Below are 24,334 nucleotides of genomic sequence, written 5' to 3'. Positions count from 1 at the left end.
AGCTCTTAGCTGCTGGTGATCCAAAGCCAAATGAAGATCATGCAGAGACTATTCTACAACAAATTTTATACGGTGTTTTTTTTTAAGTCAAACAGGATTTGGTTTGAAATACTTTGAATTAATTTCTTACTCTATATTGTCTAATTTTAATAGAAAATAGGCTTTAATCTGTGTTCCTAACCAAAGGTAATGTTAGGTGTATATGTTAATAGATTAACGTACAAAAATGGACTGTCTTCTGTCATCTACTCTGAATTGCCCAACTTTGATAAAGTGCATAAACTAACTGATACACTACTACCATGATGTCCACTGTACACAGATAACTTTTGGAAGAATCAATACGTATTAGTTATAATTGTGATAAAGTTGGGAGGTATTGATGAATCTTCATGTTAGTGTTTTTCAGATACACTATTTTACTATTGAGTCCTGTGGCATTTTGTAGTACGTTCAAAGAAATTGAATGCAACATTATCTACCTGGAAATAACTATTTTCATCAGATGAATTCTGCAAGATTTTATTTGTGATTAATAGAAAAGACAATGGAAAAAGATGATACCTAAATTTTAACATAGTATTTTTTTTTTAATTTTATTTTAGACAATGTGCTCTGTGGTTGTCCAGATATATGCAGCGGAGCGCAATGCTATGTGGTCAAAGAAATGCTGTGGTGTAGCTTGCCTTGTAAAAGACAATCCACAAAGATCCTATTTTATCAGAATATATGATATCAAGGTAACTGTTTTTGCCATATTTAGTTTATATTTCTATTGTTTATATCTTATGAAAATGTTGAGTCACAGGTAGTTGCATATAATTACAAATTGTTTAAATATTAATTGCTAAAGCAATATGGATAAAGAGTGCTAGGCAGAAAGCAATCATTTTCTTTTTCATATTCTATTGCAGATATTCTCCTAGGCGCTGCTTGGAGTGTCCAAGCATGGGTTAACTTCAGCTTGCTGCCCAAGGATTGAGTTCAAATCTTTGTGTTGCCACGCCTCCTGTTTCCCACAGAGCCTCAGTTTTAAAAACTCAGTTGCCCTAAAAGGGTGCAGTTGGGGAGTTCCAGTCTTTGAACAGCAAATTGGACACTCCAAGCAGTTAATATAGCCTTTTTTTTCTTTTTTTTGCGTTTAGCATATAGTGTTAGGATTCTTTATTTTTCCACTGGATGGAAGTTCACTCCTAATTGAAGCCCGGAACAGGTGCTTGGAGCATGACCGCCTTCCACAATCACCGCGGTTGAGGCACCACCGGGAGGCTCGTCAACGGCTGCTGGCAAGCTCTGGGGGCAGGTGGGTAGTTAGGGACCCCCTGGGTTCACTGTCGGTGGTCTAAATTTAAAACGAAGGCTCTACTGAGCTCTCCTAACTGCCGTCAGCTTCCTGGTGCACTCCGTAGCTTGCGGCAGCCAATTTGGACAGAAAAAAAGCGGCATGCTTTATTCTCAAGCCATTTGCTTTGCCGAAACCTGTTTCCACAGCAGATCGCCGCTGGGAGGGCTTCTTAATTTGGGATCTCACTGTGGGGCTCCAGACAGGTCCCCCCCTCCCCAGGAAGACTATTGAGAGCGGCTGCAAGGAGTTTGGCTTTCTCGGGCCATTCCTTGAAGTATCACAGCGCAGATCTGCAGTGCCTTGGGACTTCCATTTTTGGCACCAAAAATTTTGCTAACTGTTACTGATCCCTGCAGGGCCCCATTTTCCTCAGAATGTGGACTGAATTAAAAGGGCATACTTTCAGAACTATTGCATTACTGGGAAGATTACAACTAAAGCTCTGACTGAGATAGAAGTGTGCTGTGGCCAGCAGGAACGTGTCTGAAGCTAGGAATCAAGCTGAACCTCCAACTAACAAACGAGCAGGCCCAACCCTGCTGCTAAGGGAGACAGTGCAGGCTGCCCCGCAAAAGGGAAACAGCCCCAAGCCAAGAAAGTCTCAAAAGCTGCAGAAAGGTTGGCTGAAATGAGACAGAAGGCCCTGGAGAGACTGTTTCAAAAGGCAGTTAGTGCCCAGGCACAAACTATGCAAGCCAGGGAACCACCTCCACCATCAGTTTCTACAGACATTCCCTTGGTGGAGACTCCACGGGAGGGCTCTCCATCTCTGGCAGACGAAGGGGATTTTGGATTTTCTTCCAAGGCTTCTCCCAGGTCTCCTGTTTCCTCTCTGGAGGAGGTAGACATGGAAGAGGCTTATTCCCTAACGGGGGAGGAGGCTCCTTCCACTGGCCCTAATTCTGCGGAGACTCCTAAGTTATCCCAAGCAATGAAGGAGGTTGTTCAATGGGCAATATCACAGGGGATTGCTAATGGCATCCAACAACTGGGTTTATCCTTGCCCCTCCTGAGCAAAGCCAAAGCCAGAGGGCAGAACATTGGGGTTCTCCCTCAACCCTCCGGGGCCTCCCCTCATGCTTCCTCAGCTGTCAGCGAGGTGTCTGATGAGGAGGAGGGTGGACAGGACGCCCCTGATCTGTCGGAGGATGAGAACCCAGCCCCCAATGCCCCCGCATTCTCTGACTCATTTAAGCCTACAATGTTCAAGGTCGTTCTGACCAAAGCTAGGGCTTCGTCCATTCAAATGGGAAAATCTGATAAGAATACCACTGATCAGGGTAACAAGGAGACTATAGGATCAGGGGATCCAGGCGCAGGCCTCTTTAAAGAAATCACTCCCCCTCAGGAGTTGGTTCCAGTGCCACAGCTGTTCCTGGATGTCATCCAGCATCAATGGGTTCAGTCTGGGTCAGTGGCCAATCCTAGTGGGATGGATAAAAAGCTCTACTCTGTAGAGACCGCCATGGAGGAGCTCTTGAAGCTTCCGCAAGATGACCCCATAGAGGCGCTAACTTCCAACTCTGTCCTCCCAGCCGACCTACTGGAAGGTCTGAAAGCGGAAGACAAAAAGGTGGAGAAGGCCTGTCATAAGACTCACATTGCCACTGTGTGGGCCATGAAGGCCTCCTCTAACTCTTCCTACTTCAGCAGGTCAGCACTATTTTGGCTTCACAAGCTGTTAGCCAACCTCCCTGCTGGAGATACTAGGTCACGCCAAGACGTGAACACGATTATTGCAGCGGTCGAGTACTCGGCCGACGCTTCACTTAACGCCACCAAATTTTCATCAAGGGCTATGGCTTCTAATGTGACCACTCGCTGCTTGCTGTGGCTACCCACTGGCAGACAGACATGAAGGCTAAATGGAAGTTGGCCTCGGCTCCTTTCAAGGGTGGCAAGCTATTTGGGGAGGTCTTGGACTCTGTCCTGATTGAGTCTAAGAACAAACGAAAGATCTTGCCGGCGGTCACCAAGAAACCGGACTGCAAAGGCCGCTCCTATTTTCGTAGGCAGCCCTTTCGGAACAATAACTCCCCTTCCACTTTGGAGAGCTTTACCAGGTCCTATTCCCAATCACAGAACCGCACCCAGGATAGGGCTTCCTTCAGGGACAAATCCAGACAGCAGGGGAATCGCAGGTCCTTTCGAGAGTTTTTTTCCAACTGCTCCTTTCGCAGGCCCAATGACCGTCACTGGTCGCCTCCCATCAGGGGTCAGCTACAGCTTTACGCCAACCAGTGGGAGGAAAATGACGGACGCTTGGGTACTGAACACCATTCATCACGGCCTCACCTTAGACATCCTTTCCCTTCCTCCTTAGTCCTTCATTCGTTGTCCCATCCCAAAGTTGCCCCACAAGTGACAAATGATGCAGGCGGAGATCCAGCATCTACTGAACATAGCGGCCATAGAGCAGGTGCCCCGGGGTCAAGAAGGCAGGGGATTCTACTCAATCCTCTTTCTGGTTCCCAAAGCCTTGGGAGGAGTGAGAGCCATTCTGGACCTCAAGAAACGCAACATCCACATAGCGTACAAGCGCTTCAAGATGTAATCGCTCCAGACCATCTTGGGTTGCATCAGGCAGGACGACTTCCTGACTTCAATTGATCTGAAGGAAGCGTACCTGCATGTCCCCATTCTTCCAGCGCATCGCAAGTTCCTGAGGTTCCAATTTGCAAACCAGCATTACCAATACAAGGTTCTTCCCTTCAGCCTATCATCGCCCCCCAGGACTTTCACCAAGCTCCTGGCTGCTGTCGCTGCACACCTCAGGACTCATCCAGTGAGGATCATTTGCTACCTGGACAACATCCTGTTAATGTCGGCGTCCAGACAGAAGGTGTGCCAGGATCTCAACGCCACCGTCCACGGACTACAGCAACACGGGTTCTCCGTCAATCTGGAGAATAGCCATTTGGAGCCTACCTCCAGGATTGAACACCTGGGCACTGTGATCGACTCCTGAACCTGCAGGGTTTTCCTCATGCAGGAACAAAGGGACAGCATCACATCTCTCATATGTCATATCAGGAAATCTGGTCAGCGCCTCTAGTGACTCTATCTCAGCTGCTGGGGAAGCTGATCTTGTGCATTGCGGTAGTCCCATGGGTGCGGCTGCATGCACAAGAACTTCAGTGGTTCCTTCTCCCTATACAGCGACACAAGGCCAGCAACTCCAAGAGGGTGGATCACCGTTCCCGCAAGAGTGGTTCGGTCGCTCGGTTGGTGGCAATCCTCAGCACTAGCAAGAGGGTCCCTCTTCAAGGAACCAGAGCGCCTTGTCATAACACACCAGCTTATATGGCTGGGGCGCCCACCTACAGACTCATGTGACGCAGGGCAGGTGGTTGCAGGCAGAGCTCACCCACAACATAAACTGGCTGGAGCTCAGAGCCGCCAGACTTGCCCTGCGCCACTTCCGTTGGTTCATCGGGGGCCATCATGTCCTCATTCTGATGAACAAAATTGCCAGCAAGGCGTACGTCAATCATCAGGGCGGCACTCGATCAATAGCCCTGATGTCAGAGGCAGAGGCATTGGAGCATAGGGCGGAACGCCACCTCAGGTCCTTGAGGGCAGACCACATCTCCGGGGAAGACAATGTGACAGCAGACTGGCTGAGCAGGACAACCATCAGCAACTCGGAGTGGCAGCTACATCCATCTCTGTTCCACCAACTGACACAAAGGTTCGGTCTCCTGGTTCTAGACCTGTTTACCAGTCCCGAGAACGCTCAGCTCCCCCGGTTCATTTCAAGGTTCCAATGCCCCGACGCGGAAGGGGCGGACGCTCTTGGGTGTTGCTGGCCCCTGAGACTGCTATATGCCTTCCCGCCCCTCCATTAATACCTCAGGTGATCAGGAAGATCCTGCTGGAGAGGGATGAGGTACTACTCGTGGCTCCGCACTGGCCAAGGAGGTCCTGGTTCGCCGACCTTGTCAGTCTGTCAGTGACCAAGCATTGGCGCATTCCTCAGGAGCAGTTCTCCCTCTGCCAGAGGACCGTTCCTCACCCAGACCCTCGATGGCTTCAATTGGTTGTGTGGCACTTGAAGGGGAGCTCCTGAGGCAGGACAACCTCTCTGACAGGGTCATCCACACCATCCAGGCGTCCACGAGACCTTCTACTGTGCGGATCTATGATGCGACATGGACCAGTTTTTCTTCCTGGTGTCACTCCCATCAAATCATCGCCACAGCTGCGACAATTCTGCAAATTCTGGACTTTCTATAGGAGGGCTTGGGAAAGGGTCTTGCCCCCAGCACACTTCGGAGGCAGACAGCAGCCCTGGCCACCATCTTGTCCAGAGATTATTCTCAACCGCTCAGCAGACACCCAAGGGTTTGCAGCTTCCTGAAGGGGGCTACCAACTTACGCCCTCCGATGGGGCATCATTACCCAACTTAGGACTTGTCTATTGTCTTGCAGACCCTAACATCACAGCCATTCGAACCTATTTGCTCGGCTAGTCTACCGCATTTGTCGCTCAAAATTGCCTTCCTTGTAGCCATTACCTTGGCGCACAGAATCTCAGAGCTGGCTGCGCTCTCCGTTAGGGAGGACCTTTGTATCATACATTCGGGCAGGGTAATTCTGAGATTGGATCCAGCCTTTTTACCAAAAATGAACAGCTTATTCCACAGAACACAGGAGGTGCTCCTCCGCTACTTTTCCCCACACCCTAGCCATCCCAGGGAGCAGGTCTGACACAAACTGGATGTGCGCCGCATTGTGCGGGTGTACAAAAAGAGGACGGCCTCCTTTCGCAAGTCGGAATCGTTCTTCATTTCATTCCAACCTACTTCCATGGGCAGGAAAGTGTCATCTTCCACCATAGGTTGCTGGCTGCGCGCATGCATCAAGTTGGCCTACGAACAACAAGCCAGGCCTGTTCCTCCTCGTATAACAGCGCACTCCCCGAGGAACGATGCGACGACGGCTGCCTCGACCACTCAAGCACCTATTGAGGAGATCTGTCGGGCGGCCACTTGGTCCTCAACATCTCCATTCATTCGAAACTACAGACTAGAGACCTTTGCTGAGGCTTCATTTGGAAGGAGGGTCTTACAGCGGGTCCTTGTGGCCCCTGTTAACCAGGACATTCCTTCTTCCCACCCTGGGACCACATAGCTTGGGTATGTCCCATGCTTGGACACTCCGAGCAGCGCCTAGGAGAATGATTACCTGATTGGTCGTTCTTTAGCTGCTGCAGGAGTGTCCATCCCCGCCCTAGGGTTTCTTGTGTGGGTGCAGGACTTAGCACTTATAAGACACGGACGTTTTCATACAGCAACCTTTGGATCGGATACCTTCGTTTTTAAAACAGCCTCTGTTGGGAACAGGAGGCGTGGCTACACAAAGATTTGAACTCAGTCCTTGGGCAGCAACCTGAAGTTAACCCATGCTTGGACACTCCTGCAGCGCCTAGAGAACAACCACTCAGGTAAGCCAACAGTCATTTTCTTGCTGAAAGTATAAATAGCTTAGTTTTCGCTTTTACAACTTCAGGAAAAAAAATTCTGGTCTGTTTACACTGTTACATATCCTATCTTTGAATTTTGTCTATATTTAATAGGCTCTGAGACAGTACAAGTTACATGAGGATTGTAGCACATTTTCAAATTTATACTACAAAAGTACAGGTTACCAAGAAGTTAAACTAGTTTTTATGTTTTAAGAATAAAATTTTAATCTGAAGCAAAGCCATCAGAAAGAATGTAAAATCTTAGAATGTCCAAAGGTGAGATATAAATCCATGCATATTTGCTTACAATAATTTATGGTCTCAATGTCTGTATCTTCTTCCCTTCTCCTTCTTCCCCCTCTTCACTCTTGCAGGATGGAAAACAATTGTGGGAACAAGAATTATATAATAACTTTGTATATAATAGTCCTAGAGCATATTTTCATACCTTTGCTGGAGATGTAAGTATTTTCAGGAGTTAATTTGGAAATGTGATTACTTTATATTAAATCAAATTTGTTAAAGTAACCTATGAAATATCAAGTAATTTTATGTGATGTCTATATTTCTATTGATTATTTTCAAACATTTTAGTGTTCAAAAATAAAACTGACTGATTTTTACCTGAAAACGTAATTTATTTTTAATCTTATTTTTAGTTAGCTTATACTAGAAAGATATAAGAATAAATAACGGGGGGGGGGGGAATTTGAAGCCTACTTTCTTCAGTAGGTTTTTTGTTTATATAGTTTCATAAGAGCTGCTGAGGAGCTGCATATTTTTATTCCCTGTCTTAGGTTGATCATGAACATTATTGTTTTTCAGACATGTCAAGTGGGTCTTAATTTTGCTAATGAAGAAGAAGCTAAAAAATTCCAAAAGACTATAATGGACCTGCTTGGACGAAGGCAGAGAAAATCTGGTACATATAGTTTTTCAGTGCTTGTTTATCTTGTTTGTAGTTCTAGCTGTACTCATCCCAATTAATCTGTGCCCTCCCTACTTTGCTTTATAACAGTTCGGCTTGAACAGATTTTCAATTAATGGAGTCTTTGTCCAATACTAATGCAGCATCAGGTAGAGTTGATTGGACCAGTGCTCATACTTCCTGAACTTCTCCTATTGCCCCTGTGCTAAAATTAGGCTTCAAAAAAACCCCTTTTCATAAAATATTTTTTTTTATTTTTGTTTTTTTAAATAAGTTCTGTAAGAACATCATTGCTCAAAGCTCTTCTGTGTATTAATTAACAAGTAATTATTTTCACAATTTGAATTTAAAAGAGAACATATTGGGATATGTGCAAAATGGATCATTCTACACAGTGCATCATAGTTTTATGTATATAATGTATAGCCATTTATTAACAATTAGCTTTGTGGCTATGTAATCTATTATAGAATTAATTCATTAAATATTATCATTCCTTCCTTAGAAGAGTTAATGTAAATAATAAAAGCTAACTGTAATTTAGCAAAACAGGCCAGTGAGAAGTAATGGGGATACCAAAAAACAAAGTAGGATTTGTAAAGAAAAAAATGGTTTAAAATAAATAAATAAATTGGACTTCTTAGCACAAAACTGAACATGCTCAAAGCAACAATATATGGCATAGTAGTTGAAAAAAAAATGAAAAATAAAGGTGCTGGCAAAAGAAATCTGCTGGAGGAGCATTTCACTTAGGAAGTAAGAATCCCCTAATATTTTGCTCTCTTGGCAGATGCTTTTTGTACCTAACTTACTTAAGTTACTTACTATATATTACTAAATATATAGTATTTTAGTGGCACAAATATGTGTTTCCTGTTTAATTTTATACACTCATACATACATAGGTACATACAAAATATGTATACTATATACTACTGGGTAGGCTAATTCTTCATGAATTTTTAGTCTACATTCATCTTTTTCTGCATTATAATGTACTGAACTGGAACTTGAAATTACCTAGCTGCCTAGATACATTTGTCTAATTTTTAATGTTCAGCTACATTATGAATTAAGTATAATTTCCATCAAACCATGCAGCATCCCACTTGACCCACACAGATCCTCTTGGGTGCCCTTCCCCAACCCATACTTCCCCAACACATGCTACTATAATGTCCTCGATCAATGCAGCATCGTTATCTTGTGCATATTCACACACTTTTCCCAAAACCACATGGAAGCTCTGGCGCCCCAGATATCCCCTTTCCAACACATACCCCATGCGCCCCCTCCCTCACTCCCACCTGGCAGCATGAAAAAGGAAGAAAGGTGAACATTTCTGATGCTCCTGTCAGCTTCCCACAGAGAAACTCAATGGGGAAGTTGCCAGAAAGTCAGAAATCACTCCTGCTCTCACTGCTTTTTTGCTTCATTCCTTTTGTCTGTTTAGGTAAGGGTAATGAGGACCCAGTGGGCAGAGATTGCACAGTATTTATATATAGTATGGATATGTAAATATATATACCAGCAACTACATATATATAGAGCCAAGGTGGCGCAGTGGTTAAATGCAGCACTGCAGGCTACTGCTAGATCAGCAGGTCAGCGGTTCAAATCTCACCGGCTCAGGGTTGACTCAGCCTTCCATCCTTCCGAGGTGGGTAAAATGAGGACCCAGATTGTTGGGGGCAATATGCTGACTCTCTGTAAACCGCTTAGAGAGGCCTGAAAGGCCTATGAAGCGGTATATAAGTCTACTGCTATTGCTATTGCTATATAGGAAATTCTTTAACCTCTCATTCTCTAAGAAACTATTTCTACAAATTATGTTAGTATTTGGGTGAATATTTTTGTGTGTCTTCCGTACAATATAGAATTTTGAATTTGTTTCAAAAATCAATGTAAGATAAAATTTATTGGAAACATTTGAAATCTATTCCGGCAAAGTTATTATTAGGGTTCTTAGTCATGCCTTTCTTTTCTTTTTTCATTTTTTTTAATGAACAGAAGTTCTTTAGCCACTAGATGGACTCCTAAGTCTGTATTACACTACTGGATATAGTTCTGATTATAGAAAGTTTTCCATGAGTCTTCTAGTCTCCATATGTTTTAATATGAATTTCTGCATGAAGTAGGGGATTGGACTCTGTACTTTGACCTTTTCCAACACTCATTCCTACAATATAGATTTACTGACAGAGAAGATTTTAGAATGATATAAAACGATACAATAAACAGAGCATCCTATTTTTGTTCCTTTATTATATCAAGATGTATTTTTTTTCAAATGATAAGATAAATCACTTCACGGAGATAACCTGCCATGGGGGACTAAATTATTGCACATTTAATTTTTTTTTTAAAAAGTTTAAATGTATTTTTTTTGAGGCTGAGTAGCTTTCAGTCAAATAGAAAAAGAGTTTAAAATCCATCTTAAATTTTATCTTGTTCAAATTAAGAACTCAGATGTAGTATCTCAGCTATTTAAAAAAAGTGCATTGTTGTCCTTTTGGATACAATTTGCATACTGGGGGGAGTTAGTGCATATCCATTTTATAATATATTGAAGTTTTAGATAAAATAAATAAAAACTTATTCTTACATATGTAACATTTGTAGATCTAATATTTTAATTGTTGAAAATCTTACTGCATATTATAAGACATTGCTTCTCTTTAATATGGTAAAATGTATGATATGTACAAATTTGTGAACTATAAATCTAAAAATGCATATATATTTTAAATGAGGTAATTATAGGAATGTTACACTGCAAGTCAGTTATTCTTTTTATTTACTTGTCTAAAATTGCATACATTCAGTTGTATTGTATTTATAAGATAGAAACAATGGATCGGCAAACTGTCCAGAAGTACTAAAAAGTTGAGATAATTTTTTAAAAAATCTGCCACTTCTTAACCGCAAGTTGTGTCTGTGTGTTTCTCTTATTTTTTTACTGTTTTACCCTGGAAAACTGACTTTTAAAGCCAGTTAATAGTGGTCCTGCAGAGTGATTTCATATGTAGAGGACCTGGAATCATTTATAGGCCATTAGAGATTACTGTACTTAAAACCTTTACTAAAATGGATGAAATATTTATTAGCTTTTTTCTTAACTTCATGCATGAATGGAATGATACTCATGTGTGTTTTCCCCCCTAACAGAGAAAAGGAGAGATCTACCAAATGGTAAGGTTTTTATTAATAACTATAACATGATCATCATTGTTACATAACTGCAATCTTTAATGTGCATTTCTGAGAATGATTAGAATGCCCATATTTTCAATTGGTTTCAGATACTAATAGTTTTTTATAATTTTTATAATTCAAAATTCACTGAGAAATTTCAGTTGCTGTGTAGGAAAAAAATAAAATATCTGAGGGTTTTTTTTGTAATAATTTCACACTACATTTACGCCTTTTCACTTCTCAGCAGCCTGATATTGACACAAAATTGCCAATTTTGACTACTTAACAAACCAGTTGAAGAAACCTATGTAATATAGCATCATAACAATTGTGGGAGGGAGGAGTCTTTGTTTTCTGAAAACTGGACAGTACACTGTAGCAATTCTGTACATAATACTTTATTGCAGCACCCCAACAACAGCAGAGAATCACCTTCTCTCTTTGAGGACTTGCTAGTGGCTGTTGCCACATAAATATGTCTGTAATACACGGTCCTTTATACTCAGTTTTTTAAAACTCAATTCAAACAAAAGTTGCAGGGTCTATAATGTAGCATACAACCTTTGCTTTTTTCCAAAAGTTTTAGCACTAATTGGGGCAGGGTGCTGTTTCAGTGTGATTGTTCCTCTTCTAGTTGCTACTGAGCTCTTGGCGAACCTCCAAGCTCCAGACAAGATCCCTACCAGTATATGTGGCTCACCATAGCTTGCGGTCCCGGCAATTGAATGAAAATCCTCTTGCCTGCTTGTAATAGCTGCCAATCTCCAGATGTTGCCTATGCTTCCCTGTAGGCACTTGCTTTCACCTTTCCTGCTGTACACATCCCTCTTCCCACTCTCTCTTAGCATTTGCTTTTTAAGCTCAAAAGCTGGGTGAGGCGAGGCTGCCTCTGGAGGTCAGCGTGACTTTGAAAATGCCAGTGTTGATCAATTAGCCAGAAGCTTGAACACTGGCTTGGATGCCTGTGACTACAGTTCTGAGGGGATTTTATTTAGTAATTTATTTTAGTAATCAAATTTATTTAATATGAATACTTGAAGGAAGGGGGAGAGAGATTCTCTGCATGACTGCAGCTACTTTGGAAAACAGCAGACAGCAACCCCAGTCACACTCCCTCACAATAGAACTAAATTGGTATTGACTAAATTTCAGATAGTCCTTGACTTACCACAGATTGTTTAATAACTTTTTAAACATTTTTTTAATTTATTTGTTTCAACTTTATTTTTATAAACAACTCAAGGTGGCAAACATATAATCCTCCTTCCTCCTCCTATTTTCCCAATCACAACCCTGTGAAGTGAGTTGGCCTGAGGGGGTGACTGACTCATGGATCAAGGTTTCACCCACTTTTATGGCTGAGGCAGAACTAGAATAGCAATAGCAATAGCAGTTAGACTTATATACCGCTTCATAGGGCTTTCAGCCCTCTCTAAGCGGTTTACAGAGTCAGCATATCGCCCCCACAGTCTGGGTCCTCATTTCACCCACCTCGGAAGGATGGAAGGCTGAGTCAACCTTGAGCCGGTGAGATTTGAACCGTCAGCTGAAGTGGCTGCAGTACAGCACTCTAACCACTGTGCCACCTCGGCTCTTTAGAAGCCATGGTCACCCAGTTTCTAGCCTAATGCTTTGTGACTTTAGACTTGTCCTCAGTTACAACTGTCACACCATCTCTGGGGTCACATGATTGCAATTCAGGCATTTGGCAACCGGTTCGCATTTATAATAATTGCAGCATTTTGCAGTCCCAGCTAGATTTTAACAAGCAAAATCAAAACGGAGAAGCAGGATTAATCCATTTGCAATCACAGTGATTCACTGCATTAAAATTGGATTCTTATTTTGATGACTCACTTAACCACCACATTGCTTGGCAATCAAAATTTCAGGACCAATTTGGTTGTAAATCAAGGATTACCTATAATCTATAAATTCTTCAGCTTTATATTTCCAATCCTGTTGGTAACAAAAAAAATACTGTGTATGAAGCATTTATTAGAGTGAAAATGGGAATTTAACAGAATTAGTTTTTATATTCTGGAGTTTTCATTTTTAATATATGTGATGAATTAGAAACTGATTTACTGTATGAAAGACTACCCTTTTTTAAGAGCAGCTGGGGAATACCCAGGATCTCAGAAACATGACATTTTATGTTTTGAGAAAACCTACAGATGGATAAGATATCAACCTACCATACTGGATATTTGTAGCTACTATATTGTCAAATTGTTCAAAGGATGAACTCATAGACGTCTTTGATGTTCACTAACTTTTGCTGATGGAAAAGCGCTTATGTTGTGATGGCAGGGGTTTCTGTGTTGGATATAGCAGTGCTAGAAGTGGAAATTCCTTATATTTGTGTGTGCCTTATGGACAGACAAATTCTAATTAGAGTGAATAGTTTGTTTCTTAACAGACTAAAACTTTCTCTATATAGGTTATTAATTGATAAATTGCTAGTGAACAGTTTGCTTAGTATTCTTTCCTAGTAGTACATCGATGTAAGTCAACTAAATAGAGTGTCTAATTTCTAAACTGTTTAGGATTCTACCCTAAAATAAATTAGCTATTATGTGTATTCAAAATCTGTTTATAATTTCTGAATTTTAATCAAACACTCATAAGATTCATACCTTTTTCTGCACTCATGTTGATATGTACTGTTGGAGCATTTACTAGGTCAGGGGTGTCAAACTGGCGGCCCACAGGCTGGATGCATCACGCGCAGGCCACGCCCACCCCAACTCCGATAATGGGCAAAACATCACGTGACTGCAACGTGACGCAGCAAGTTTGACACCCGTGCACTAGTTGATTCAAAAACTTTGAAATATATTCTTAGGAACCTTTCTTTTATATATAATATTTCCTTGTTTTTAAACATTCTACAATGCTTTTGAATACTGAAACCAGCAGTTTATCAAAAGAAAGAAAAATCAATTCAAATCAAGCATACAGTCTAGTTTGTTTACTTACAGGTCCAAGTCTGCCAATGGCAACTGTTGACATCAAAAATCCAGAAATCACTACTAATAGATTTCATGGTTCACAAGTCAACAATATTGCCTATACCAAAGAGAAGAAAAAGGGAAAAGCAAAAAAGAAAAAATTGACAAAGGCAGATATTGGAACTCCAAGCAACTTCCAGTAAGAATGCCTGTTTAATTTGTTAACATTTTAATTTTACAAAACCCAAAACCTCACAGATGTGTTTCTTTGCATTTCAGTAGAAAAACCAAGCAGTTACATAATCCTACCTGCACAGCAAGAGTTCCTCGTATTAAGTGTCCTACAATAATTACCCTTTTAGTGCTTCATTTAAAAATCAAAGCCTTGATGGCTTATGTAGTGAAATGAAAAAGTGTTAGTATAAGAAAACATAATATTGAATCCACAGAAAGAAAGTGGAACAAAGAAAGGTGGTGAACTCTTAATAGAAGACAAAACCAGTACAGTATTAAATTATATATCTTTCTTTGAAAGCAATTATATGTATAGTGCTTATCTTCCTTCACTTGAGAGTCTCACCATTTGCTAATTTTAGGGAAGATGAATGTCAAGATGATGGTATTTGATAAATTTATGGTTTGATTAGTCCTGTCAAGAAAATTCTAAGCCATTTTGGAATCTATAGAATTAAGTGTAGAATTCATTTCATTATTATGTTAACATTTTCCATCTTTTTCTCAGATCAGGGAAATAATTATAGCAACTGTTTATTACCTTGCCAGTTATTTACTATATTGCAGTTGTCTTAACTTCATGTATCTAAAGCTTTTTTCTTCTTCCTTATTTCCTTGTTTTCAGACACATTGGCCATGTTGGCTGGGACCCAAACACAGGTTTTGATGTAAGTAAGCATGGTAAAGATTTACATTAGTCTTTTAACATATGAAACTTAATTTTTCTGACTACTTTTAGCATTGTTCCCTTGTGTAGAATTCAGTAATTTGTGGGGACATTTTTATACAAATTATGTCACATTTAGTTACAAGAATGAGTTTGCAATTATCTCTGATAATATTTCTGGTAGGTTAACAATTTGGATCCAGAACTGAAACACCTATTCGATATGTGTGGAATTTCAGAGGCTCAGCTGAAAGACAAAGAAACTTCCAAGGCTATATATGATTTTATTGAAAAAACAGGAGGAGTTGAAGCAATTAAAAATGAGTTGCGTAGACAAGGTGAGACTTCTTTTATTAATGCAGACTATTGATTAAGCTTTTTAATCTCTACATAAGATTTAGAATATTTAAATAGGGTAATTTTAAAAATGTTCTCTTGATTTAAAAATATATTTGCACATTGTTAAAATACAATTATAGTACTGAGCCAGATTTGCAAATATATTATATTATACTACAGAGAATGTTTTTTATTATTTGAGCCACAAACTGTAGCCTATAAAATATTGCTACAATTCATTTCAACAAATATCTTGATATTTCCCCAGTGGAACAACAAAGCCAAAAATAAGAATTCAAAACTTAAAATAAAACTTCTATAAATCTTCATTCATTTATCATTATCATCATCAAATGTCTTTAATGGTTGAATATAATTCAACAACAAATAATAATTATAATATTATTAGGACAACAAATAATAATTATAATATTATTACAATACTTAACATTGTATGAGCACTGACTATATGAATATTTTATCATGCTAGTGTGAGGGTCGTGCAGTATAGTATCAGTCTCATTTGGTTGAATGTAAGATATGAGGGAACGTGCTAAACTTCAGTGAAAGTTAATATATGCTACATTTATAATCTAGGCCCATCACGCTGCAGTGGTATGTATGAATTCTAGTCTTTTTAGTTTTCATGTACCTTTTTACTTAATAGGAAGACAATTCCTCCCCCCAAAATAATTAACTATGAATTAATAAGGTATACATGTATTGGAGAGAGAAGAAGAATTAGCTTTCCCCTTTCTTCATGTCAGCCCAGTCCCTTTATTCTCTAGCGGCTAGCCACATTAGTTGCTATTTTTTTCACATTTTGGATGGAAGGAAAGAAGGAAAGGTAGTTTATATATGACTTGTATATTCCTGTGTGAAAGAGACTGATTGATGCATCCACTTGGAATCCAGTTTGTTTTATAATGGAATATCTTTTACAGGGGCAATTAGCTTGGATTAATTAGATAGATTTGGGTCTCTTCCAAGTTCCATTCACCCAGTTTTGCCTTTTTTAAAAAAGTGTGGCTTATGATAACATATTTGTCAAAACTTACATATGTGCATATATACCCATATAAACCGTGTCAATGGCAGGAAAGCTCCATGATATTTTCAGCTTTAATTGGCAATCCCCATTTGGAAAGAGAAGGAAGCATGGTACATAATCTTTTCTCTGGATTCATAGGGTTGCCTCTATCCATTCTTCTTTCAGAGTTGTCTTCCTTTTGGGTAAACATGGTATTAGCATTTAAGTTTCAGCTATGAGTTGTATACATAACTATGCTAGGTACAGTGACACTAATTAATCTTGCTAAGGATACTAACTGACTTATCTCAATACTTCCCCAATTCAGTATTTGCAGTCTATGTGTAAGTCTTGTATAATAAGAAATGATCACTGCTTGAATGCTTGTATCTTGAGGTCTTGATTAAACTATTTTGTGTAGCTGATTTTTCTTAACGTGTTTATATGTATTCTAATAGCAAGCCCCTCTACTTACAAATGACAATCAATACTAGTCGTAGCTGAATGAAATGCATTTACCAATGGCTTTGTGACCAAACTGTTTAGTATGTGGTGGGGATTGTGCATAGAAAATTGGGTGTAAAATATTTGAAAGTTTGCTTAGGTTTTTCATTATTCTGACTCTTCTGAAATGATAAGCACCAAAGAAGATGATAATGAAGCTTCACATTTTGTCTTGCATCTTGCCCATGTGTTTCCTTGTTTTAACTACCTGGAGTTTTCTGCACATCTTACCCAAATTGATCTATATACTTTTAGCTTCCAAGTTATGGTAATATATTGGCTCTATCTTTGAGCTATAACAGAACATAATTCCAGTGCTTCTGTTGATCATTTTATGGGGTTGGAGATATAGTGATATGTATTTTGCTTTATGTTTTAAATTTTATTATGCTTTACATTTTTTCAGAATGACTTTTTCAAAACAAATAAGTTATGAAAATCAAACCTTTCCATAGATTACAACATTGGCAGCAGAATATAACATTTATATAAAATGTTGCCAATTGAATATATTTACTAGATATTAAAATAAAAGTTCATGTTGTTATAATTGGTGAAAATAGTATGATCATCTCTTTTTAACAGATTTCACCAATAAATGTGAGTGGCAGAAAGTTAAACATAATTTAAGAGCATCTTCAGGGAGTATGTGATGTATGGAAGAATACTTTTAAGATAATTGGTGTATTTTGAATACTGTCAGTATCTGCTTCAGATAGCTGTCTCATAGTGAATAAATACTCTTCTGTGTCTTTGGATTGCTTTTACTTTCAGCTCCACCACCACCTCCACCATCTAGAGGCGGTCCACCTCCTCCCCCACCACCACCACATAGCTCAGGACCCCCTCCTCCACCTGCTAGGGGAAGAGGAGCCCCTCCCCCACCTCCTTCGAGAGCTCCAATAACAGCACCCCCTCCCCCACCTCCTTCTAGACCTGGTTCTATAATGCCACCACCGCCACCAAACAGGATATATCCTCCTCCACCAGTTCATTCTTCTGCACCCTCTGCCCCCCCTCCTCCCCCTCCTCCCCCATTAGGTGTTTCTTGTGGGCCTCCACCACCACCACCTCCACCACCACCTCCTGGTCCTCCTCCTCCCCCTGGTCTTCCAGTAGAGGCTGACCATCAGCTTCCAGCTCCTTCAGCAAATAAAACAGCTCTTTTAAATCAAATAAAAGAAGGTGCCCAATTAAAAAAAGTAGAACAAAACAATCGTCCAGTCTCCTGTACCGGAAGAGATGCACTACTTGATCAAATACGACAAGGTATACAGCTGAAGTCGGTGAGTATCATTCTTTCTGGCTTCAAATTTCTAGATTATTTTTAAAGCCATTTTCCTCTATAGGCAGTCCTCGACTTACAATAGCAATTGGGAGTGGAATTTCTATTGCTAAACAATGTGGTTGCAAAGCATGACTGCATCACTTGGCATTGACAGTCTTGCAGTCATGCTGTTGCTACCCAAATCCCACAGTTGTTAGGCAAGAAAACTTTCTGCAGGCTTCCCAAAAGAGGGGAAGTCAGCTGGAAGTGGCAAGTCTTGTGCTGATAGACAGGTAAGTGGCTGCTGCCTGGTGGGGGAGGGTGTGATGGGAGGGTGCAGGCAGATGCAAGGGTGTTTACAAGCTTTGGAAATTTGATGATTGGTTATTATTTCCAAATTATTTGACAAAAGTCAAATGCCTCTAAATTAAACCAATAATGAAAGAAAATGGTAAGCTATAGCAGGGAAGATTTCCTCAGTCAAAACAAAATCATCTTATATACTATACCTTCTACAATATGTTTGAATAATAACTAAATGAATTTGCCAAATAAGTAAGAGTTGTCCTTTCTGTGCTCTAGATGAGGTGAACCAAAACAAAACAAGGCAATTTAGATCTTAAGTTTTGAGGTTCATTGTTCATCTTCCTCTGTTCAATTGATCTTTTCTCTAGTTGTCTTTTTAAGAAACTTTCAAAGAAAGTTCATTTTGGAGCTTTTTCAAAGTTGCTGATGTTTAATGCTTTATGTACAAAAATCTGCGTCCTAAATATCATAAACTATTACCTTAGAACTCTAAAATGTAGTTGATTTTAAACATCTAATGCTTTTATCAGCCTGGTTTTTCTTAGTTTAGAACGTCTGGCTGTGGGACTTTGGTCCTGTCTGTATGTCTATCTGTGTCTGTCTGTCTGTCTCCCTCTCCCTCCCTCTCTCCCCCCCTCCCCCCAACTACCTCACAGGGTTTTTGTAGGAAAAATAGGAGGAAGGGAGATTAGGTATGTTCACCCTCTTGAGTTATTTATAAAAATAATAAAGGATATATAAAAAATAAATATTTCAGGCTTCTGAAAAACTATGAGATGTTTATTGCTGTTGTATTCATTCTTATATATTTAATATTGCGTAAGGTATCTGATGGCACAGAGACTGTACCAACTACATCTGCACCTACATCAGGTATTGTGGGTGCACTAATGGAAGTTATGCAGAAAAGGAGCAAAGCCATTCATTCTTCAGGTAGGTCAGGAAATCAATATTTGATTTACTCCATCACGTAGGAAATAACTTAGCTTTTATCTCTGCAGCAGTACTAGATGCTCAGCATCTCCTGAAGCAAAGTCTAATCTGTTTTATTCTCTTTGAGAAGTTTCATGGAAGGAATAATCTTTTAGCTTTGGGTCATTAAGATCCATAAAGCTGAATGTTTAAAGAAATGGTTTTAAGAGTGAATGACAAAGTTCTGGGTTATGGAGATCCCAACAATAATAGGTCTCCAAGCTAAACAATCAAACAAATGCTTAACCACTTTGATTAGTTTTGCTGTGTCGCCTCTTTGGAAGAAAAGAAGGAAGGAATCAGGATATTCTGTTTTTGAAATGGGAATAAAACATTGCATAAGAGGAAATGCAAAGAGTAATGATGATGCAGGAAATAGGTTTCCTTTTCTTGAATAACCTGTTGGCCAGAAATCATTGATTAGATTGACAAATGATTAAGAGATATTCATAAATCTAGCGAGCTCAGTCTCCAGCTTTGTCGATGTGTTTGTCAATGCATGAGTACTTAGCCAAATATTAAAATTTAATTAATATCTCTTTTTTGCATAATGAATAATTTATCACTTTAGCAGTCAAGTTAACTGGGTGACCCTTTTTAACAACAAACTTAAGCTTTTTACTCATGGCCATGAGTTTTTAACCTGTGCTTCCCTTTTTCACAATCAAAACTGAGACAACACTTCTAAAAACGGAATCTCATACTTTGGTCAATTAAACTTAAATTCAACTGTTAGCTTTTTCTTCTCCTAGCAAGTTGGCGGAGAGTCACTGAAAGAGCAGGGCAATCCTGAACCCAAAACAACTTCTTCATTAAGGCCTTCACTTACCGAATTTTTCGGAGTATAAGACGCACCTCCCCCCCCAAAAAAGAGGGTGAAAATTTGGGTGCGTCTTATACACTGAATGTAGACCCACCCACCCACCAGCCCCAACCCTTTTGCCTGTGCGTCCCAGCAATTTACCTCTTTGCAGCAAACGGGGGCTTGCGGAGGCTTCAATAAGCTATAGCAATCCCTGCAGCCTGTAACAGCTGATAATCGGGAGAAATTGAAAGTGAAACTTGGCAAATTGCTGGGAGGCAGATTATTTTTTCTTGTGCTAATCAATTTGCTGCAAGGAGGTAAGTTAACAACTATAAATGCCTATAGAATGTTCAAATTATTAGACATTTTTAAAAAGACTGCTTTATTATTATTCTAGACAACTTAACAAAATGAAGAAGCTTTTTAAAATAAATGCTTGATCTGAAGAGGCCCATGTTATTGTTTTAAAAAGTGCTATTCTTTTAAATAGCAGAGAATATACTTTCAGAAAGCACATGAATTTTAACAGCATCTGTACAAGTATAGTCTGAAATATAACACTACAAACAGTATTGTCTGTACTGCTTGTTGCAAGGAGGCAAATTGCTGAGAGGCAGAGGCAGATATTTTTCCCTTGTTTTCCTCCCCAAAATCTAGGAGCGTCTTATACTCTGAAAAATACAGTATCAATTAGAAGTCAAGTTTATGCCTTTAGTGTGTGATTGTTTCATCTAACGCCTGGTCCCAATTTACATAGACATTTATCTTTAATGGAACAAATGCTGGTTAATTGATACCCACCACAATAATTTTACCAATATTTGTCTTAGTTACTAAGTTCTTTCCAAATAACTATTTTTGTATCAACAGATGAAGATGAGGATGAAGATGATGAAGAAGACTTTGAAGATGATGATGAGTGGGATGACTGATCAATATATTATATCTTATATATATTTTTACGGTGAAATACTAAACTACTTTCTGTTTATGGATTCTGTAAAATTATCATGTAAATGTTTTACCAATTTACTGTATATTTTTGTTGCCTTTTGCTTTTTTATTAATCTGTGCAATACCTCATTTAATCTGTAAAGGTTTGTCATCCTATACAAGGCTACTCCCTTATGTAAAAGTTTACATCGGATGCCTAGTGTACATGTGAATACTTTCCATTCCATCAATAAGGGAGTTTTAATGTAATATGTGAGATTGACAAACACACCTTAAATGTATTTAGTTATAATTGCAAGAAGGAAAACACTATTTTCATACCCTACTTTTTCTGTATCTAGATTTTCTTATTAAAACCTAATATAGCACTACATACTTTAAGCAATGCAGCTCCTAGTTTTAGCCGCTTCATCTGGGAAACTGCTTCATGGATGAGGCTGATAAAATGAAGAGCATTTCAATTCATAACACTACCATTCAGATTTAGTCTTCAAGCTGTAAAGCAATCACTAGAAAAATTAAGTGATCATGAAATTTTTCCCTGATCTGGAGCATTGTTGCCTATATCAGAGCTTTGATACCTGAATACTGAATTTAAGAATAGTCTGTTTGGTCAATAAATCTGATAGAAACCACCTTTGTGACTTTTCCCAACTGTTGTTCATGACAAAGAGAAGTTTTGGCAACTGCTGCAGTCGTTATTTATTTTTATATAAGGTTTTTTACTGAAGGGCTGTAGTTGATGTTTGCTTTGAATAATAATGGTTGTAAATTAATTTTTTTTAATGTAGGGCATTGGTATGCTAATAAATGAACTTAAGTAGTGTAACTCTGCAGTTTTCATGGATTATGGGACATGTCAACACAGTTAGACACGATCCTATAACTAAAATAAATAGAGATGGAGCCTTAAACCTATACTTTTTTGATTGTGACAACACTAGATGATAAATACTGTTGCTAGAAGGCCAATGAGCATCTTGCTGATATTTCCGTTTTTCTGAACCTGGCCTCTGTTTGTGTTATCCAGATCAGTGGGTGGGCACTCTTCTATCAGATACAGTATTTCTCATGGGCTCCTATTCAAGCATGTGGGTCACTGTTGCCTTGTTTCCTTTTGACTCTAAATTTCTAGACTTCAAAGCAAGAATAAACAGTTAATTGAACTATTTGTCTTTTGCTTTGAGGGGAAGAGATTCACTACTACAAGGTTTATAAGCCACTGTTTTTTATATACCAAATTTGCACATTGCAGTATTTCACTAGAAATAAGGGATATGGTCTTAAAAGTTGGGTGGTCCTGCATTTGGAATTGCATTCCAATATATGATGGGAAAATTGGAGTTTTTGTTTTAATTTTTCATCTTTACTAGGAGACTTACTATTTGGACTATCTGCTTATTTTTCATGCAGTATTGCATTTAAGATAAGCTTTATCAATGCTAATACTCTATTCACAATAAGAATACACTTAATAAATGCAGGTGGTTTCAAGTGAGACATTCTTGGAGTACAATTAATCCCTGCTTGCTTCCTTCTTCATTTTTCTTCTATCCAGGACATATTGGATGGAATTAACTTTATTGAAATCCAGTGTTGGCCTGATCTTGGCAGGCTGGACCTGCATGATTTGGCCTGGACGTTTAATGCAATTATAATGTGTGTCTAGTATTTGGGTTTTTAATCCTGTAAGGATGGGATTTAAAGAGTATGTTGATGAAAGAAGATGTGGTAAGCAGAAGTTTATTCCAAAGGGAATAACTTTAATTTGATGCAAACAACTTGGAAAGGAACATTTTCAAAGCATCTTCATTTCAGTTGAATCTCCAGCGCTGCTTTGTGCTAGAACAACTTTTCAGTTAGCATTACTGCTAGTGTGCTTGAGGTTTGTGAGTATGTAATGATGCTATGGAAATGGGTTAAAAGTTATGCACATGACAGAAAATGTTAGTGGCCTACAGTACAGCCTATAGGATTTCTGCTCTAGTTTCATAGAGGGGCATTTAAAGAGTTGATATTGCTCAATTGGTCTACAGCAATATTACTGTTAAATTAAGCACATGCTTCTAAAGTTGGAAGAGTTTGAAAAGAGATACTATTTTGAGGATACTTATGTAATCCATTAATCACTTACCTAATACTTTCCCCTCCCCAATAGAAAGTATATCTACGTTATTGCACAACATTCAACTGTTTTGCTTTCAATAGCATATTGTATGGTTTTAATTTAAAGCATGACCGCAGTTACAATTAGATTTAAGGTCACAGCTGCATGTTTCTACTTTCTTGCTCTCAGTGTGGGCAGGAGGCAATGTTTCTTGTCATTGAATCACTACTGCTAACTCTTGCAGCCAGGGCAGCCTTTGCATCAGTTAAATTGACTGTCTGTGTAACAGCCTTGCCAAGTAGTGAATGAGCCTGAGGACTCTGAACATTGCACTTAGACAATAGCATCTAGCAACTTGTACTCTGAAAACATCTCAATCATTCAGTTTTCCATTTCATCAAATTGAACTTCTTGGTATGTGAATTTCCTTTTTGGCTCTTCTTTTTCCTCTTCTTTGGAAATGTACAGTGAATAGGATGTTGCACTGGTGGCAATTCATCATGAAGCATAATAAAATTAATTTGTCTCAGTTTAATAGTATGGTGTGACTTTTATGACCTCACTTAAAAGGGTGGATTGAAATTGGTTGTGTTGCTCAGAAATTGTTCCAGATATTTCCTTAAAATGGCTTCAACAAATAGCCTACATATGTCTATAGCATTATAATGGGCTAATTTAGAAGGCTGGCATTATATAAATGTTCTGATACTTCTTCCTAAAATTTTCAAAGGGAAAACATGGGAGACAAGGGATACCTCCCCCCCCCCCCCAAAAAAAAAGCTGTTTCAGACATGCTTACTTATTTCCAGAATCAAGAATCTCGCTGGGCCCTTACTTTCAGAATAAAAATGAGCTGCTCTGTGGTGGGAGACTGCTGAAGAAGGCTTCTGAGCATGAGGCCAAAGGCCTCCAACAACTTCTCCACTGAAAGGAAACATAAGAGATGGTGCTTTACTTTGGGAGAACATTTTCCCATCCATGCAACCAGAAAGGAAATCCCAGAAATGTTGGTTAAAGAGGGAAACATCCCTCCAGCCGTCCAGTAAAAAACAGAAAGGTCCATCAGCATGGAGTTTATCGGTTCATCCATCGTTGGTGTGATCTTGCTGTGGGATTAAAAGAAGGAAGAGGCATCAGTGCCCATGTTAGTGAGCTACCCTCAGCTTCATTTTTCCCATAAGAATAGGATAAAATGGCTCAACTGAATGGCCTTCCCCGTCTTACTAAGTACCCTAAGCAGACTTTCTTCACCACTACAAA

At 39.3% G+C, this 24,334-nt stretch overlaps 1 protein-coding gene across 1 annotated transcript in view; it reads left to right on the top strand.

The window, feature by feature from the left end:
- WASL (WASP like actin nucleation promoting factor) overlaps window positions 1-23,604 on the top strand; it is a 33,956-nt gene extending 10,352 nt beyond the window's left edge. The window contains exons 2-11 of the mRNA XM_087723683.1: window positions 606-740; window positions 7,187-7,273; window positions 7,638-7,734; window positions 10,909-10,932; window positions 13,920-14,088; window positions 14,749-14,791; window positions 14,975-15,128; window positions 17,438-17,949; window positions 19,061-19,169; window positions 20,884-23,604. Of these exons, the coding sequence (XP_087579809.1) occupies window positions 606-740; window positions 7,187-7,273; window positions 7,638-7,734; window positions 10,909-10,932; window positions 13,920-14,088; window positions 14,749-14,791; window positions 14,975-15,128; window positions 17,438-17,949; window positions 19,061-19,169; window positions 20,884-20,945 (1,392 nt within the window). The 3' untranslated portion in view covers window positions 20,946-23,604. The remainder of the gene's footprint in view (window positions 1-605; window positions 741-7,186; window positions 7,274-7,637; window positions 7,735-10,908; window positions 10,933-13,919; window positions 14,089-14,748; window positions 14,792-14,974; window positions 15,129-17,437; window positions 17,950-19,060; window positions 19,170-20,883) is intronic.
- Window positions 23,605-24,334: the final 730 nt, after the last annotated feature.

The sequence above is a fragment of the Thamnophis sirtalis genome, unplaced genomic scaffold (assembly GCF_051295495.1).
Source record: "Thamnophis sirtalis isolate CommonGarterSnake01/CBP01778 unplaced genomic scaffold, rThaSir2_p1.2 scaffold_9, whole genome shotgun sequence".
NCBI classification, from domain to species: domain Eukaryota; kingdom Metazoa; phylum Chordata; class Lepidosauria; order Squamata; family Natricidae; genus Thamnophis; species Thamnophis sirtalis.
The sequence above is the reverse complement of the archived record's forward strand: the minus strand, read 5'-3'. Positions and strand labels throughout refer to the sequence as shown.